At 38.3% G+C, this 20,787-nt stretch overlaps 1 protein-coding gene across 3 annotated transcripts in view; it reads right to left on the minus strand.

The window, feature by feature from the left end:
- The window catches only part of LOC132406893 (PH domain leucine-rich repeat-containing protein phosphatase 2-like), a 141,957-nt gene that overhangs the window by 10,860 nt on the left and 110,310 nt on the right, over positions 1 to 20,787 (minus strand). For all 3 annotated transcript variants that reach the window (XM_059993004.1, XM_059993003.1, XM_059993005.1), the window contains 6 exons: positions 16,222 to 16,422; positions 13,341 to 13,503; positions 8,166 to 8,296; positions 3,904 to 4,014; positions 1,795 to 1,989; positions 869 to 1,100 (listed from right to left, as the gene is read on the minus strand). In XM_059993004.1, the coding sequence (XP_059848987.1) occupies positions 869 to 1,100; positions 1,795 to 1,989; positions 3,904 to 4,014; positions 8,166 to 8,296; positions 13,341 to 13,503; positions 16,222 to 16,422 (1,033 nt within the window). The remainder of the gene's footprint in view (positions 1 to 868; positions 1,101 to 1,794; positions 1,990 to 3,903; positions 4,015 to 8,165; positions 8,297 to 13,340; positions 13,504 to 16,221; positions 16,423 to 20,787) is intronic.

Consider the following 20,787-nt stretch of genomic DNA (forward strand, 5'->3'; position numbering starts at 1 on the left):
TCACCAACTTTCATTTGCTTAGCATCTTCAAAAAAACACATCTTCAAATCCAATACAGAAATATTTCCAAACTAAAATTGACACTAAACCACACTATAAGCTATCAAAGAAATATGTTTCAAGGAGCACTTCAAAGAAAGAAGGGAAAATAGAAGGCAGGGAGATTGAAGGATAGCATTCCAGAAGTTAGAGTGCAGGCAGCTGAAGACAAAATAGCAATTGTGTTGCAAATAAGTTCTGGAATTCTTGAGGTCAGAATTCAAACAGCCAAAAAAACTCTTGAGGTATAAAGCAGGAGGGAAGATTTGAAAACAAGGATAATTTTAAAATTGAGACTATTTTAAAAGCTGCCAGTGTAAGTCAATATGCAGAGGTGTGATGGGTAAGCAAGACTTAATGCAAGTTTGTTACACGAGTAGCAGCTATCATTAACCTCAAACTTATGTACAGCAGAAAGTGACAGGCTAGTCAAGAGTGCAAAGGATGTGGCCAAAAGCAATGATAAGATTTTCAGCTCCAGTTGAGTTGACAGAAAGACGACTGTAGACTATTTAGTACAATTCAAAGGGATATCAAAGCCTGTACCAAGAAGCATTACGTAATACAATGTTTTAGATGTAAATGAAACTCAAAAACACAAATGCTAGAATTACTTTCTTTCCTGTTCTGATACAGCACCTTCAACCTGCAACATTAACTGTTTCTCTTTCCACCGATGTTGCCTAACTGATTAAATGCTTCCAGTTTTTCTTTTCTATTTTAGATATAAATGTTAATACATTATACATATTCCAACATTAGCAAAAGGAAGGCTGCATTAAAGATGTAGCTGTGTCAGGTTAAAAATATTGGAAATATTGAAACTAACCTCAGTTATAATGGCTTTTTGTTGTTTCACTCTTCCAAGTTCTTCAGCACACTGTCCAAGACTGAACAACTTTGAAAGTGGCAGTGGTTGCCCATCTCTGCATAACAATACTTGGCTATTGCCCACATTAGCCACAGTAAGAGTGAAGTAGCTACTGTGGTCACTGGGATCACGATGAATGTGACACAACACAGACGAAGAACTCAACTTCTGTCCCACCATCCCTAGTTTTCTTAAAAATGAAATAAAGCATTACAAGGGGAACTGTAGTAATGTCTGTACTAGATCTCCAACATTAAACAGAAAACTAAATGTAGCTTTGGATTCAGTAGTATATTAGTTATTTAGCTTTGAGATACAATATTGCCCATAATAGGTAAAAACATAAGAGTCAAAATCAATAATAGAAATGATATAATCTATAAAAGATTGTTTAACAATGTTTCATCTCCTTACTTAAAAGAAATTAAAAGATAATGTCACACCCTAGAACACCAATTGATGGCACAATGTAATTGAAAAGGAATCATCCAGTCCCCAGTTATATTGTAGATTCAGACTCTGGCTAAGAAACTCAGTCACTCAATTGGTAGCTGCTGATCTTTAAACATACAACTACATGAAGGGAAAGTAGTTGATATTGTGGTTGATTTATATCCGATAAATGAATTCTACACTATGGTTTCCCATCATATTTCATAACAAGAATTGCTTTGCCTACTACACTGTCACTGTTCAATTGCAAATTCCAGAATTATTCATGGAATTCAACTCATATCTTCAGCACTTTACATTCAGAATATATCAGATTTATTTCTAAAGGTCAGGGATGAAAAGTATTTTACAATAAAAGGTTCTCCATTTAAGCTACTGTAAATAGAATAGATAGTGCTTGATATCAGATGGTGCAAATGCGTATTTCTCACCTGTGTGAGACGAGGAATGTGTGAGTCATGTAAACAGTGTCCACGCAGGACTGCTGCAATTCTTCTGCCAATACATCTCCCACAGTGCACTGCAATAAACGAGGAATTTCCATGTTCTTGTCTCCATCAAACAGTCCGTATAGTGCCTCTGGGTTATCCCCAAAACTATCAAGGGCAAGGACTGAAAGACAGAGTCTGGAAATACCAAAGTATTTGTTTAATAAAAATAAAAAGATTAGTACTAATCAATAGAGTAGAATAAAATCTTAACACTCCCCAAATGCTGATAGAATAAAACCTATTATCTGCACCTTTGTTACATTGGTAATTCTGGACAAAATTTTCCAGACTATTGGATGTTAGTCCGAGTGGTATCCAAACAGATTATTTCATATTAGTGAAACATACAAGCATTCAAGATCCCAACTCTGACTGAAAAACCATTCATATCACTGATAGTCTGTGTTCCAGATCCCAATCCTAACTGCACTTGGGATTCCTGGCTCACATTCCAGACTAATGAGTGAACCAAACTTTCAGGATTTATGGACAATCTGATGTCAGACTGTCAGATTTCTAATATATTTTGGAATATTAATACTATGTTTTGACACAATTTGATTTCCCATTTCACTATTCAAAGTTTGATTTATGTTTCATTTAATTTTAATGCCATTAAAATAACAAAATATATGTACTGCAGAGAAACTAACTCTTCACGCAACTTGAACATGATTTGTAGTGAGCAACTTATTTGTGACTATAAATTATGAACAAAAATTGTAGTTTCAATTCTTTTGTATCACTGCTTTAAAGTTCCTTCTGATTTTTACCACTTCACAAGTTTCTGCATATATTATTTGCCTTGACATAAATTCAAAGCATAACCGACCAGATGAAAGCAAGTAGTGGTTTTTATGATAGCGTTAGGCATATGATTTGACTATAATGTGTCTTACTCATGCTGCTCTCAATTTTGAAGATGATGTTTTGTAACACACTCCTAATGTATAAGAATATGTTTCTGTTTAATTTCCATATTTTGTCTCAATCTGTTTTATTACTTCATCTGTCTTGGCAGAGGCCAGTAATACTTTCCATATATATTGGTACTTAAGGTTGCCTGAACAAATGGTCAATGTATCTAAAGGCTTGCCTTTGCCATGAGCATACAGACTAGTTATCAGCTTAGAATTAATAGAACGCATAATACCTTATCATTTCAACTTTGATTAAAAATCTTCGTACTTATTATGTAGGATAAAATATTAAAATTTATTAATTTATTTTATTCTTATAAACAAAAATAGTTTTAAAATACAAAGTTACTAAATAAAAAAAGTGGGTACTCCTGTTAGAATGACAGAAATTGCTCAGGATTACAGAGTCTCTCTTGCCAGAAGACTCACTGGCAGAAGAAATGACTTCTATCTACTCACATTGAGAAAATCCCTCGAAGCTCTGAAGATCTGCTTTAAATTTCTCTGCCAGTGGGTCTTCGGGCAAGAGAGACTCTGTAATCCTGATTAAAAACAATCTGAGTTCCAACTTCTTCATGTACCTGAAAGTTCTGACTTCATTGGCATCATTCTACTAAAACTTCTTGTGTTTTCTCTCCAAAGCTTTGACATGCTTACAAATCTGGTGCTCAGAATTATAAACAATAGTCTAAGATAACTTTGAACATGGTTTCCTGGTTTCCTGGTTTCCAAATTAAATGCTCCTATTTATAAGGCCAAATGTATCAAAAATTTTAACAATTTGATCTGCAAATTTTCCAGGATTAGTGAATGAGTACCTTCAGTTCCCTGTTCTCGCTCACCCACTGAAAGCATGCCATTTAAATTAGCTGTTCCTATGTTGTCTTACTGATATGCATCAATTATCTTATGATATTAAACTGAATGTGTAGACAGTAGATAGATATTGACCTTGAAGAGACTAGGAAGAATAAGGAAATGAAAACTGCAACTTGAAGAGATTTCAGCAGAAATTGGCAATAGAAAATTTAAAAATGAGGGGGAAGAGAATGTACCATAAGGAAATGGCAAACAAACCAGCAGTACTGAAAGAGCAAACAGTAACCAAGCTTATTGCTGATGTACTTACTTATTTCGGTGCCCTGCCATTTCAGAATACCCATGATTCCAGAGAGTTGAAATTCCAACTGAATCGTTACATGCAGGAGGTTTCTGATCAATTTTCAGGGTGGTGATATGACTGCAATATCAAAATGTATACTTTTATATCAATTTTCATGACCATAATTGTCTATCCAGCATTCAATATACAATGTTCTTTTGCAGAACATTTCAACAGAAGTCATACATCTGCAAGTTGTTGCAGTCAAGGACAAAGTGCAGTTACAGGTGTCCCGTTTTTCAAATGTTCGCTTTACGACACCTCACTGTTACAAAAGACCTACATTAATTACCTGTTTTCGCTAACAGGTGTTTTCACTGTTATGAAAAAAGGCACACCAAGCAGCCAACCTCCTCCCCCGGAACGGCATTCTAGTCGGCATTGCTTAAACACGTGCCTCCTGTGAGCATCTGTGCTTTATGTCGATTTATTTTGTGCATCCGTTAGCAAGATGAGTTCTAAGGTATCGGAAAAGCCTAAAAGAGCACGCAACGGTGTTACACTTAGCATAAAACTAGACATAATTAAGCGTTCTGATCGTGGTGAACGAAGTTAAGGACAAAATGAGTTTGGCTTGTGGAAGTTGATGAAAATGATGTTGAAGAGATTTTGGCATCCTATGACCAAGAACTGACAGACGAAGAGCTGATGAAGAGGAAAGGATAACAATTGAAACCAAACGCAGTAGCCAACAGCACGAAAGTGAAGTTGTCCAGGAACTGAATGTGAAGCAATTGCGTGAGATTTTCGCTGTGATTGACAACGCTGCAATGATTGCAGAAAAGTATGACTTTAATTTTGAAAGGGGATGTACAAACCCCATTTCCAAAAAAGTTGGGATATTTTCCAAAATGCAATAAAAACAAAATTTGTGATGTTAATTCACGTGAACCTTTATTTAACTGACATAAGTACAAAGAAAAGATTTTCAATAGTTTTACTGACCAACTTAATTGTATTTTGTAAATATTCACAAATTTAGAATTTGATGGCTGCAACACAATCAACAAAAGTTGGGACAGAGTTCAAATAAGATTGAAAAGTGCGCAGAATACTCAAGTAACACCGGTTTGGAAGACTGCACATTAAGCAGGCTAATTGGTAGCAGGTGAGGTAACATGACTGGGTATAAAAGTAGTGTCCATCAAAAGCTCAGTCTTTGCAAGCAAGGATGGGTCGTGGCTCACCCCTTTGTGCCAAAATTCGTGAGAGAATTGTTAGTCAGTTCAAAAGGAACATTTCTCAATGTAAGATTGCAGAGAATTTAGGTCTTTCAACATCTACAGTACATAATATTGTGAAAAGATTCAGAGAATTCAGAGACATCTCAGTGCGTAAAGGGCAAGGTGGGAAACCACTGTTGAATGCGCATGATCTTCGAGCCCTCGGGCGGCACTGCCTAAGAAACCGTCATGCTACTGTGACAATTATAGCCACCTGGGCTCGGGAGTACTTCAGAAAACCATTGTCACTTAACACAGTCCGTCGCTACATCCAGAAATGCAACTTGAAACTGTATTACTGCATACATCAACTCTATGCAGAAACGCCGGCGAGTTCTCTGGGCCCGAGCTCATCTCAGATGGACTGAAAGACTGTGGAACCGTGTGCTGTGTTCAGATGAGTCCACATTTCAGCTAGTTTTTGTAAAAAAAAACAGGCGTCGAGTTCTCCGTGCCAAAGATGAAAATGACCATCCTGATTGTTATCAGTGAAATGTGCAAAAGCCAGCATCTGTGATGGTATGGGGGTGCATCAGTGCCCACGGCATGGGTGAGTTGCACGTATGTGAAGGTACCATTGATTCTGAGGCGTATATTAGGATTTTAGAGAGACATATGTTGCCATCAAGGCAACATCTCTTTCTGGGACAAAAATGCTTATTTCATCAGGCCAATGCCAGATCACATTCTGCACGGGCTACAACAGCGTGGCTTTGTAGACACAGAGTGCGTGTGCTTGACTGGCCTGCTGCCAGTCCAGATCTATCTCCTATTGAAAATGTATGGCGCATCATGAAGAGAATCAGACAACGGAGACCACGGACTGTTGAGCAGCTGAAGTCTTACATCAAGCAAGAATGGACAAAATTTCCAATTGCAAATCTACTACAATTAGTATCCTCAGTTCCAAAACGATTAAAAAGTGTTATTAAAAGGAAAGGTGATGTAACACAATGGTTAACATGCCTCTGTCCCAACTTTTGTTGAGTGCAGCCATCAAATTCTAAATTTGTGTATATTTACAAAATACAATTAAGTTGGTCAGTAAAACTATTGAAAATCTTTTCTTTGGACTTTTGTCAGTTAAATAAAGGTTCACGTGAATTAACATATCACAGATTTTTGTTTTTATTGCATTTTGGAAAGTATCCCAACTTTTCTGGAAATGGAATTTGTAGGTTTACAGCATATTTGCAGGATGGTTTGAGTGCTTACAAAGAACTGTTTGATAGAAAAATGCGCGAGGCTAAGCAGTCAAGCATACAGTCGTTTTTCAAGCCTTCCACATCAGCCATAGCAGACGATGAACCCCGATCTTTGACATCGAGGCAGGCAGACTTAGAAGAAGGTGACCTGCCTGCCCTGATGGAAGCAGATGACAATGAGACGACACCCCAGTTTCCCACCGTGCCAACCTCTGACAACTCAGCCTAACACATCATCATCAGTGTGCTCGCTGTCTTCCTGATTCTGGTAAATGAAACTGCACTGGACATACATTATTTCTACTTTATATAGGCAGTGTATTTTTATGTGTTATTTGGTATGATTTGGCAGCTTCATAGCTTAAAGGTTACTGGAAAGAGTGCTTCCGCCGAGAGCACTTGTGCCGAGTCTTTCTGCCGAGAGCACTTACCGTACATGAGATTTTTGCTGCGGTGGACAGTGCTGCAATAATTGCAGAAAAGTATTCCTACTTCATATAGGCTGTGTATTTATCAGATCATTCCTGCTTTTACTATATATTACTATTATTTTAGGTTTTATGTGCTATTTGCCATGATTTGGTAGGTTATTTTTTGGGTCTGCAAATGCTCACAAATTTTTCCCATGTAAATAAATGGTAATTGCTTCTTCACTTTACGACATTCTGGCTTACGAAGCATTTTATAGGAACGCTCTACCTTTTAATAGCGGGGGCAAACCTGTAATTCTAAATTACCAAAAATACCTGGAAGCCAAACACATACAGGTGTCCCCCGCTTTACGAATGTTCGCTTTATGCCACTTCGCTTTTACAAAAGACCTACATTAGTACGTTTTCGCATTACAAAGAGGATTTTCGTGTTTACAAAAATTTTTCTCATATAAATTAATGGTTCTTCGCTTTACATAATTTCGGCTTAAGAAAGGTTTAATAGGAACGCTCTACCTTTGTAAAGTGGGGGGGGGGGACACCTGTATTTAACAATCCATTCATCTGGTAAACATATCTCTGATTCATTACATTCAAACGCTTATTTCACACATGGAGAAAAAGGAAAAAAAATCTCCAGTGTTACAATTTTAATTCTAAAATTACCATAATATGTCTGATTTATTCCAAACACAAATTGGACTAAGCCAAATTTTTAAAACAAACAACGCATTTAAGGAAAGTAACTCTCACAAATGTATCAAACTTGGTTGAAGACAACAAAGGTGTTATCACAGCAATTGAATAATGCTGGCAAATGTTAATAAGAGTTTGGGTTTCTTTAACTTTCATCAAATGGTGACTCTGTAACAGTACAATAACTGAAAGATTCATCAGGTCCATTCAGAGTCGAATTCATGTTTGTCACAAAAGATTTAAGCTTATACTTATTGAGTCAATCTCTTGGTACTTGGTATATGGTGCGTACCATGGTTTTTATGAGTTAAATTTGAGTTCTACACAACCTATGTGCTTTCTTTCTCCCCTCTCAGCTAATACATTGTAAACATTTATATATCCTTGAACACATGTTTTATTTGTATAGATGTTACTTAGGTTATGTAACCAATCCCATCCTTTTGCAAGTAACAGGCTCTCACTTTTTCTGTTTCTATGTCTTTATGTCTATGCTTTGTTTTGTTTTAAATAACTTTATAGATTTTTTAAAAATTCTAATGCTTTTTTATACTACTGAAAATTCAGGAAGATGAAATGTCACTTGCAACCAACTCACTGAATGTTTCCAAACTACATTTTTATTTGTGTTTGGAATGAAAGTTCCACTTGGGAATGAAAATTATTACACCTACCTGAATATTTCTAAGGTCTTGTGGTCAAGAACAAGATTTGGGTTGCCAGCCAAGTCCAGTTCCTGCAATGTGGCTGGAAGGGTCTCAGGTATCATTATCTCTGTAAGATCATTGCAGCTGAGGTCAACCAACTAAAATGGGATGAAGGAAATTCGATTAAGCAGATCAGTCAGAACAGTTGTACCAGATTTGAGCAAATAATAATGTTTGCTTAACCAACTAGTCACAGAGCAAGAGAATGAATGATCAAACAGACAAGCCTGGCACCTATTTAATACAAGTTATTACAAAGAAGTAACTTAAAAGGAAAACAAAATAGAATACTTGATGAATACTGACTTGAAGTGCATATTATTGTAGGCTGTCATGATTATCGTTTTGCTGCCATTTTATCATTTAAAACTTCTGCAGAGAGAGGTGTTTTTAGTTTTCATTTGCATCAGACCAGATAATCATATAACCAAGTTATATAAGAATATTATGTCCTTCAGAAAGCCATCATGCATGGTCCTCAACTGTGATGGAAGATTGAAACAGGCAGTAACAATCACCAAGCAGATAATTAGAAACCAGAAGGGATCCAATATTGTGAAGTGTAAGAGAATGCTTTACCTTCGTGTGTCTAGCTGAAAAACCAAGCAATGAGCTTATAATACATGTCTCTTCAACAGAGATCCATAGACTTTGTTAATGGTCAAATTTCATGGTGCTATACAGTATTATGCAAAAGACATGCTTCCTAGATTTTATTTAATATAAATTTTGTTTCAGATGTTTATTCTTTGTCTTCTGCATTGGTACGTCAGGAGAAAAGAGCAAATTTTACATTTCAAAACATCAATTTTCCAAAAAATTAAATGCTAGAGAATTTTTTTGCATTTCAATAAAGGAAGTAACATCTTAAGTAATAGGCCACTTTTCAAATAAAAACTTGATTACTTTGTAGGTATATGGCCCTGTGAAGGTGTGTTTAGACATTTTTAGTCTCTCCCTCTCCCAGTGTAGAGTGCCCTCCTGCTTCAAAACATCCACCATAGTCCCTGTACCTAAAAAGACCAAGGTAACATATCTGAATAACTGGCATCCTGTCACACTCACCTCAATAATAAGCACATGCTTTGAGAGGCTGGTCAAGGACTACATCTGCAGCATGCTACCACCCACATCGAACCCGCTACAATTCGCCTATCGACACAATCGACAGATGACACAAAAGCCACAGCTCTACACACCATCCTTACACATCTGGAGAAGAGGGATACTTATGTGAAAATGCTGTTCTTGGACTACAGTTCAGCATTCAATACCATCATTCCCTCCAGGCTCAACAAGAAGCTCAGAGACCTCGGCCTTCACCATGTCTTGTGCAGCTGGACCCTGGACTTCCTGTCAGATCGTCGGCAGGTGATAAGAGTGGTCTCCCTCACATCTGCTCCTCTGACCCTCAGGGCTGTGCACTAAGTCCCTTCCTTTACTCTCTGTATACTCATGACTGTGTCGCCACCTACAGCTCCAATCTGATAGTTAAATTTGCTGATGATACTACATTGATTGGCCTAATCTCAAATAATAACGAGGCAGCCTATAGAGAAACAGTAATCATCCTGCAGTGGAGTTAAGAAAACAACCTCTCCCTCAATATTGCAAAAACAGGGGAACTGGTTGTGGACTACAGGAGGAATGGAGAAAGGCCAACTCCTATTGACATCAGTGGATCTGGGGTTGAGAGTGTAAACAGCTTTAAGTTCCTTGGCATCCACATCACCGAGGACCTCGTGGTCTGTACATACTGGTTTTGTGGTGAAGCACAACAGAGCCTCTTTCACCTCAGATGGTTGAAGAAGTTTGCTATGGGCACCCAAATCCTAAGAACTTTCTACAGGGGCACAATTGAGAGCATCTTGACTGGCTGCATCACTGCCTAATATGGAACTGTACTTCCCTCAATCAAAGGGCTCTGCAGAGAGCGGTGCAGACAGCACACTTATAGATGTGAACCTCCCACTTCAGGACACTTACAAAGATAGGTGTGTAAAAAGGGCCCGAAGGATCACTGGGGACCTAAGTCACCCCAACCACAAACCAGCTGCTACTATCCAGGAAATGGCACTGCAGCATAAAAGCCAGGACCAACAGGCTCCAGGACAGCTTCTTCCACCAGGCCATCAGATTCATTAATTCACGCTGATACAATTACATTTCTATGTTATATTGACTGTCCTGTGGTACATACTATATTACAAATTACTAAAAATTGTACATGGAATATTTAGACTGAGATGTAGCGTAAAGAATTTTACTCCTCATGTATGTGAAGGATGTAAGTAATAAAGTCAATTCAATTCAATATTGAATGACAGGACGAGTTGAATGAATTACAGGCAGTCCCCAGGTTACGTAGGAGTTCCGTTCCTGAGTCCATCTTTAAGTCGGATTTGTACAGAAGTCGGTACAAGTACATCTGGTATTATTTAGCGTCAGTTAGTCAAACATTTGTCTTAGTCTTAGTAATAATTGCAGCTTTAATTTGGGCAGCGCCTTTCACATGCTCCATTAATCTCACTTTACCCGTTGTCCTTTAAAATTGTTCCGATCGTTGACCGACTGTAGCTAACACTTTTCCAATGACCGAAGGTGTTTCATCTCTTTCCAAACGCTTTATTATTTCCACTTTATTTTCAATCACGATCGCTTCCCGTCAATGGAACTGCGGGCGGCGGCTCCTGTGCTTTGCCAGCTCCCGAGGTCCGCTGGGTTCTAAGGACCACCGCATTGAGACAGGCTAAATGGGACAAGTGGGGGCTGTGCTGGGTTTGGGTATTTGATCATCCACAATATTCCGCCGTGCGGGAATTTAAACTGGAGGTGGCAGTGGGTTTTTTTTTATGAGGTCAAGCTGCGAGCTCGACAGCAACCCAGCATGGATGGTACGGAGTCACTGGATTGACATCAACCTGGCACAGGAGTGGTCTATCACTGGACCGAACTTGGGAAACTCCGTTCTTCAGCCCGGTGCTGATCTCACTGCGCCATCAGCCGACCGGAACGTGGGGGCAGGTGGGGTCAGGGTGAATCTTACTAAGAAAAATTTAAGCCAAATACAAAGCTAAACAACTCAAGACAGTGTCAATGACAATGACTTAAAATGGCAGACGGCATCGCGATCCGACTTAAAGTGGCAGACAGCATTCTCCTTCCTTGGTTTGTAAGTACGAGTTGACTGTAAGTCCGACATTCGTAACTCAGGGACTACCTGTAAACTGGTTAACTGAAACAGAAATGGGTGTAGGAGGAATCAAACTGAGCAAAGGAAAGCTGTCACTTCTGCAGCAGAACTTTCAAATCATCTGTTCTTACACCATGGCAATAATGAGCATAGCAACAAGATGTAAGGTGGTTATTCTGCATCAGCAAGGTCTCTCCCAAACAGAAATTTCATGGCAGACAGGAGTTTCAAGATGTGCTGTTCAAGGTCTTCTGAAGAAGCACAAAGAAACACGCAAGGTTGAGAACCTGAAAAGTAGCAGTCAGCCACAGAAACTGAGCACAACAGACAAGAGATACACCAAACTGATGTCCCTCCTCAATTGTAAGTTCAGCACTGCTATCAATTCCTGTGGCAGATGGAATACATTTTTGGGAAACGTACGATAACACATTTGGCAAAAGGAACAATAGTGCAGACTACTATCTAAATGGGGAGAAAATTCAAACATTAGAGGTGCAAAGGGACTTAGGAGTCTTCGTGCAAGACTCCCAGAAGGTTAATTCACAGGTTGATTGTGGTGAAGGAGGCAAATGCAATGTTGGCAGTAATTTCAAGGGGAATAGAATATTTTTAAAAAAGGAGATAATGCTGAAGCTTTATAGACACTAGTCAGGCTCCACTTGGGAGTATTGTCAAGAGTTTCGGGCCCCTTATGTCAAAGGATGTATTGTCATTGGAAAGAGTCCAGAGGTTCACGGGATGATTCCAGGAATGAAGGGTTTAAAGTATGTGTAGTGTTTGTGAGCTTTGGGCCTGGACTCACTGGAATCTAGAAGAATGTGTGGGGATCTAATTGAAACCTACCGAATGTTGAAAGGACTGGATAAGGTGTATGTGGAGAGGATGTTTCCTCAGATGGGGGTATCCAGAGCTAGATGGCATAGCTTCAAAATTGATAGGCACAAGGAAGGAGGAATTTTTTTTTTTAGCCAAAGAGTGGTGCATCTGTGGGATGCTCTACCACAGACTGCGGTGGAGCCCATGTCCGTGAGTATATTTAAAGCAGAAGTTTCCTGATTGGTCATGGCATCTGGGGATATGGTGAGAGGGCAGGCGTATGGGGTTGAAGGGGATCTGGGATCAGCCATGATGAAATGGCAGAGTACTCAATGGGCTTAATGGCCTAATTCAGCACCTATGTGTTACAGTCTCATAAGGAACTACAGTATCTTCAGTGAAAAGAAGTAGTAGTTCTGCAACAGAATGTATGGCCTTCACAGAGACCTGATCTCAACAGCATTGAGACTGTCTTGGATAGCTGGAGAGAAAGAAGCGAGCAAGACAGCCACAGTGTGCAGAAGAAATGTGGCAAGGTCCTCAAGATGCTTGGAACAATTTTCCAGCCGATTTTTCTTCATATATAAAACTGCACTGTGTACCTAAGGGAATTGAAGCAGATTTAAAGGCAAAGGGCGGTCTAACCAAATACTGATTTGATTTAGTTTTTTTTTGTTGTTTACTGTTCTTTACAGATCTTTTGATATTTAGAAACTTTTCATTTCATTACTTTTGAAAGAATCTTCACTTTACAGAATTCTCTTACATGCCTAAGTCTTTTGCACAGTACTGTATATCTACAAATATTGTATAGCTATTAAAATTGTAGTTTCCAACTTATAAATGCATCTCTGCAATTATATTTAATATATGTTAATATGCCATTATGCATTATAGGCTATTTTATAACCAAGCTTTGGATCCGTGATTAGGAAGCAACAATGACCATAAAAGAACATTAAAAGATATCTGTGGAAAAACTAAGAGTACAGATTGAAAGAGTTGATAGTGAAATATATAAATTATAGCTGCGGAAAATTATAGCAAGCTTTAGGTAAACAAATAGCCCTGGTGGGTTCAACAGAGTATCATTAAACACTTGTCAGAACAATTCAAAACACACTTTGCACCTTGATCTCGGGTAACTGTAAGATCTCTGGAAAGACTGCAATGTTATTGGAGTGAACAATGAGTGTGTGCAGTCGCTTGCAGTTGGTTATGGTGGTAGGAATAGCCTTCAGTTTGTTCCCACTTAGATTCAGTTCTTCTAGTAACTCTAACTTTGACAGTTTACTATAGGAAAAAAGAATAGAAGTAATTAATAGATTTGAATACCACTTTTTTAAATCATTAAATCATTACCAGCTACTAATGAATTGTAAAGCATAAACTCAAGAGATTCTGCAGATGCTACATATCCAGAGTGACACACACACAAAATGCTGGAGGAACTTAGCAGGTCAGGCAGCGTCTATGGAGGGAAATGTCCGCTTTTTCTCTCCATAGATGCTGCCTGACTTGCTAAGTTCCTCCAGCATTTTGTGTGTGATTTGTAAGTGGCTGCTTTACATTTGAGACCTTACATTCACCCCAAACAACAAATGAACGTCATGGTGAGTTGTCTCAACTTATTATACCACTAAATATAATATTTATTATCCATAAGGGATGTCAAAGCCCCTAGCAACAACAAAGGTGAATACATGCAAGGCTGCTGGCAACAAGACTAAGACATCATAACATACAACAGTCAAACCCCTAATTGATATAACAAATTCTTTACAAGTTGTAGTGGCATGTTTCACCTCTTGTCGGGATAAGTAGTCAAGAAACACTGTATTAAATGCAACACACATCATGGCAAAGAGGATTTAATGAAGACCATGCGTTAGGACTCCGGTGAAAAACATTCCTACAAATACACAGCTGACCTTGCGAATACACATTTCTACAGACAAGTCAGGAGATATTGAGAACTAGGTGTATTTTTATATTTATCTTATACAGATCTTCAAGCAGCAACTTGATTCATTAAACCAATTTCCATCTTATCAGTAGACCTGGTGAAGTACAGTCTTCTAGCTGGAAATGGATTAAAGGGATGCATTTAGGAATCTGAGGGAAATATTGAAGGATATCACAGGAATGCTGACTGTAGTCATTCAATGTTCTCTGAATAAAGCAGTGGTGTCAGATGACCAGACAGTGGCAAATGGTACTCTCTTTTTCCAAAAATAGAGGAAGGGTGACCCAGCTTAACTTTACTCATGGGAAAGCTTTAAGAAACATTGATTATTTTCTTCATCGCAGAGAAGAAAATAGATTAATTAAGGGAAGCCAATATTTATTAAGCAAATCATATCATATTTAACCAATCTGATACTTTTTTTGATGAGGTAAGAGTGGATAAGGATAATGCAGGTGTACAGAAATTGCTAGAATACTTTCAGTAAGGTGCTGTTTAGCAGCAAATACAAAGTTGCTTTGAGAAAAACAGAAAGTAACGATGAATGACTGTTTTCCAGACTGGAGGAAGGTGAAAAGAGGTATTTCTCAGTGAATTTTACCAAGGCCATTCTTAACCTGGATTTGGAATACAAGCCATAAGTTCCAAATTTGCAGATGCCACAAAACCAGGCAGTCGTGTTAGTAACAGAGGACAGCAATAGATTGCAGCAGAATATAGACAGGCTCATCAATTGAGCATCATTCTCAATTCTAGTCACTTCATTATTGGAAATGTTGGAGAGGATCCAGGGGAAATTTAAAAGAATGATTCTGGGATGAAAGACTATGATTATAATGACAGATTGGAGAGGCTGGGAATATTTTCTTTGGAGAAGGCAGATGGGTAATGCGATAGGGTTAAAATGTCATGTTGCAACTATACAAGACATTGGCGAGGCCACACTTGGAGCATTCAGTGCAGTTCTGATTGCAAAGCTTTAGGATGAACAATGACAGTACTTCCTTGGGCAGTTCTACATTGTGGGTCACTATCTGCCACTGTGCATCAAACTGCCCTGTCTCCGCTTCCAGGGTGGAGCTCAATCTACTTAGGAGGAGGTATTACAGGACGTAATATAATTGACAGCAGTATAATGGGACTTCAGCTGCATGAATTATCAAGAGTCATCTCTGGCTTGGTAACACAGACGGATGTCCAGAATCTATTGGCCCAATAACATACAAGGTCCTGGAATGTTTTCTGGTAAATAAACTCAGCTATGTTCTGGAAACAATTCTATTATTTATTCAGCTTTATTTGGCATGTTGAAGCTGGGCATATAATTCACTGTCCCTAGCTCACTTCACTGCTCCTTCCCCATCACTCCTTATGATAATTACTATGACAATTTCAATCTCTAACATGTTAATTGTTACATAATCTACACCAGTATAGCCTACCACGGTTATTCAGACATGGAAGCTATCAAAACATTGTCATTCAATATTGCACAAAATTACATTGAATTTACAGTAATAAAGTGCTTTAACCCAAATTGTCCATATCAATAAAAACACAACATGCTGGCAGAACTCAGCAGGCCAGACAGCATCAATGTTGTCATAGATGCTGTCTGGCCTGCTGACTTCTGCCAGCATTTTGTGTTTTTATTTATTTCCAGCATCTGTAGATCCACTCGTGTGCCTTTGTCTATAACAATGTTTATCTTTCAAACAACATCCACCATTAATTTGAACCTTACAGCATGTCATTCTGTTCTTTATTTGTACCCTCATGTGCTTATCACCATATTATATGAACACTTAATTAATTTAATTTCTTTCAGTTAGCTTGTCATAGCTAGGCAGAAAACAACTGGGCTTGAACTAAAACATTATTGACTAATGTCATTCGTATTTGGGAACACCCTATCCACCCCTTCAAATTGACGCACGTTATTTTCTTTATGATTGGATGACCTTCAAACCTAGGACTGAGGATTCTGTCAATATTGGTTAAACAGTTACTGACTGCTGGATGCATGAAGAGGAATAGTGCTTTACCTGGCTGGGAATGACTGAAGTTGGTTGTAAGCCAAATGGAGTACTCGAAGACGTGGATGTCCAGTCAGCGTTGATACATACTTATCAGTCAAGTTGTTTCCAGTTAAGTAAAGTTCTTGCAGCATACTGAGACTCTCTTCAGTATCACTGCTAACAGGCAGCGATTCCAGATTGTTTGCAGACACGTTGAGACATCGTAAGCTAAAAGAAATAAAATATATATTTTTCAATGGAGTATTAACCGATACAGTTAAGTGTTTTTTTTTATTAAATTATTCTTGGATGCAGACATCCAAGTCTATGAAAAGAGATGACGTGCTGACTTTTTGTACTGCTACATTCCATGTGAAAAAGGTATCCCCATAACTCTGTTTGTTAGGGAGTTCTTGGAATTTCCAAGGTAACAATAAAGGAATGGCTATTTAAAATCAAATTAGCTCATGTTCATCTGGAAGAAAGCATAAAGTGACAGGGTTCTCGTACAGCTTTTGCCCTTGACTTTTAGTTGGGAAGATGGAAGTTTAGGGAGTATAGAGGAAAAAACTCAAATATTCTGTGGTGCATCTTGCAAACAGGACACAGAGCAATCGTAGTATGTCAGTGGCAGAGACAGTGGACATTCAGGTTAGTAATGAAGCAAAAGTAAAATCAACAGTATTACGCTAGATAATGTCACTCTTTCTCATGTGAGGTGCCAGTAGACTAGAGGGTACTGAATACTGGGTCTTTATTTAAGAGGGATGGAAAGTGCTATTGGGCTATTAAAACAAAACTTCACACCATGTCAAATTTCTTATCCCGGGCAGTTAATCTGACAAGCAATTCTGGTCAGTGCCCTCAAACCCTGCTCTAAATACTTCAGTTACTACACCACAAACACTTTAACCCACTTTTTATAATGCTGTTTACATTGTAAATACATGCTGGTATTCATGTAGTTATGCATATTTTATTCCACATCTGTACTTTAATCTTAATTTTTTAATATAATTCTATATTCTGTATAATTATTGAATGCTGTTTTTTGTTGTATATCATGCCAACACATCACAACAAATTCCTAATACATTAAACGTACATGGCACATAAAGTTGATCCATCATCCTTGATCCAAAGAAAAACCTGGGAACTATCGACCAGTAAGAACAGTACAGGTGATTTAGCCAGGATATTGTACCAACATTTTAACCCACTCTAAGATCAGTCACAACCCTTTCCCTCTCACATAGCCCACCATATTCCCATCATCCATGTGCCTATCTAAAGATCTCTTAAATGTCCTAATGCATCTGCCTCTACGACCACTGCAGGCAGCACATTCCACACACTCACCACTGTGTGTAAAAAATCTACCTCTGAAAACCCTTTAATTTTCCTCCAATTACCTTAGAATTATGCCCCCTCATATAAGCCATTTCCTCTCTGGGCCACCCACTTGATCTATGCCTCTGATTATCTTGTGCACCTCTATTAAATCACCTCTCAACCTTCTTTGCTCCAATTATTCCCAGCTCATTCAACCTGTCCTCATAGACAGGCTCTCCATTCCAGGTAGCTTCCCGATAAATCTCCTCTGCACCATATTCTTCCTATAATGAGGCGACCAAAACAGAACACAACATTCCAAGTAAGGTATAACCAGGATTTTATAGAGCTGCAACATTATCTTGCAGCCCTTGAACTAAATACCCCAACTAATGGAGGCCAATATCACCGTACACCTTAACAACCCTATCAACTTTGAGGAAGCTATGGACATGGACCCAAAGATCCCTCTGTTCCTCCAATGTCAATAATCCTCCCATTGATAGGATGCAGAAATGGGCTGAGAAGTGTCAGATGGAGTTCAACCTGGAGAAGTGTGAGGTGGAACACTTTGGAAGGACAAACTCCAAGGCAGAGTACAAAGTAAATAGCAGGATACTTGGTAGTGTGGAGAAGCAGAGGGATCTGGGGGTACATGTCCACAGATCCCTGAAAGTTGCCTCACAGGTAAATAGGGTAGTTAAGAAAGCTTATGGGGTGTTAGCTTTCATAAGTCAAGGCATAGAGTTTAAGAGATGCGATATAATGATGCAGCTCTATAAAACTCTAGTAAGGCCACACTTGGGAGTACTGTGTCCAGTTCTGGTCACCTCAGTATAGGAAGGATGTGGAAGCATTGGAAAGGGTACAAAGGAGATTTACCAAGATGCTGCCTGGTTTAGAGTATGGATTATGATCAGAGATTAAGGGAGCTAGGGCTTTACTCTTTGGAGAGAAGGAGGATGAAAGTAGACATGATAGAGGAATTAAGATAGAGATATTAAGAGGAATAGACAGGGTGGACAGCCAGCACCTCTTCCCCAGGGCACCACTACTCAGTACAAGAGGACATGGCTTTAAGGTAGGGGGAGGGAAGTTCAAGGGGGATATTAGAGGAAGGTTTTTCACTCAGGGAGTGGTTGGTGCATGGAATACACTGCCTGACACACTAGTGAAGTTTAAGAGACTACTAGACAGGTATATGGAGGAATTTAAGGTGGGGAGTTATATGGGAGGCAGGGCTTGAGGGTCGGCACAACATTGTGGGCCGAAGGGCCTGTAATGTGCTGTACTATTCTATGTTCTATGTAACCTGCATTCCGCTTTTAAATTCGATCTTCCAAACTGAATCACTTCACATTTTTCAAGGTTGAACTCATGTGATAGATAGACATAAACAAAAGACCCCTGGAAAGACAGGTAGTCAGCATGGCTTTGTATATGGGAGAGTTTGTCCTATGAACTTGATTGAAATTTTTGATGTGACCAAGTTCATGAGAGCACAGGATGTGATTTATATGGGCTTCAGTAATGCCTTTGATAAGGTTCTCTATGGGAGGCATCTCTGGAAGGTTAAATCATATGGAGCAGGGATGAGTTGGCTAACTTTCTTTTTAAATATTTTATTAATTTTAAACAAACATAAATGAAACATGAATACAGAGAGTTTGAAAGTACATAATTAATAGGTTGTATACATTCAGATAGATGACAATCCATATATAATAACCTCCCAAACTCATAGTAATTACAAAAAAAGGGAGTAAATAAGAAGAAAAAAAACCCACAAAAAAGAAAAGGAAAAAAAATACCTAACCAACATGGGCCATTGCATTATGTCAAATATACACAGTAGCGTCAATAACTCCACACCTCCATCCAAATAATTAAGGATAATAGAAGCAGGGTTTAGGAAAAGTCAGTTTAACTGATATGAAAATGTTGGATAAGTGGTCTCCAAGTTTCTTCAAATTTAACTTAAGAATCAAAGACAACACTTCTAATTTTTTCTAAGCTCAAACAAGAGATAGTTTGAGAAAACCGCTGAAATATAGTTGGAGGATTAATTTCTTTCCAGTTCAATAGGATAGATCTTCTAGCCATTAATGTAACAAATGCAATCATCCGTCGAGCTGAGGTGGATAATCAAATATTATCCAACACTGGTAAACCGAAAACTGCAGTAATAGGATGCGGTTGCAATTTGATATTCAGAATTGTTGAAATAATACCGAAAATATCTTTCCAATAATTTTGCAAACAAAGGCAAGACCAAAACATGTGGGTCAATGAAGCTACTTCAGAATGACATCTGTCACAGGTTGGATTAACATGAGAATAAAATCGAGCAAGTTTATCCTTGGACATGCGAGCCCTATGTACAACAAATTGTATTAGAGCTTGTTTAGCACAAATAGAAGAGGAATTGACTAATTGTAAATTTTTCTCCCACTGCTCAGTGGGTATAAGACAATGAAGTTCTTTTCCCCATTCCTTCTTAATTTTTTCTGATACTTCTGGCTGTATTTTCATGATCATATTATAAATGGTGGCTACTAAACCCTTCTGGCAAGGATTCAGAGTTAAAAAAAATTCCGTAATGTCCATTGGACATAATTTCGGAAAAGACTAACATATTATTCAAGAAATTTCAACTTGCAAATATCTAAAAAAAATGAGTTTTAGACAAATTATATTTATTAGATAGCTGTTCAAAGGACATAAAACTATTATCTAAAAATAGATCACGAAAACATGTTATACCTTTTGTTTTCCATAATACAAAGGCTTGATCCATAAAAGAGGGCCGAAAAAAAATGTTAAATAGGGCTTGATAAGATAAACTTATTCAAGCCAAAAAATTTACGAAATTGAAACCATATTCGCAATGTATGTTTAACTATGGGATTAGTTATTTGTTTATTCAATTTAGATAAAGAAAAAGGAAGTGAAGATCCTAAAATTGAAAACAATTAAAAGTCTTGTACAGATTTACATTCCAAATTTACCCATTGTGGGCAAGATGCTATAATCGATTCTTGTGTCCAAAATATTAAATATCGAATATTGACTGCCCAATAGTAAAATCTCAGGTTTGGCAAAGCCAAACCACCCTCCTTCTTAGGCTTATGTCTGTAGCCCCCTCCTTTGTGAGAATCGCCAGATCACTGTTGGGTTGAGTCAAAAGGAGGGCCCAAGACATGAGGGGGAGACATGCAGGATGTCACGTTTCTCCACCCCCCCCCCCCCCCATAGCGATGT

Source organism: Hypanus sabinus, chromosome 17, assembly GCF_030144855.1.
Source record: "Hypanus sabinus isolate sHypSab1 chromosome 17, sHypSab1.hap1, whole genome shotgun sequence".
Lineage (NCBI taxonomy): Eukaryota > Metazoa > Chordata > Chondrichthyes > Myliobatiformes > Dasyatidae > Hypanus > Hypanus sabinus.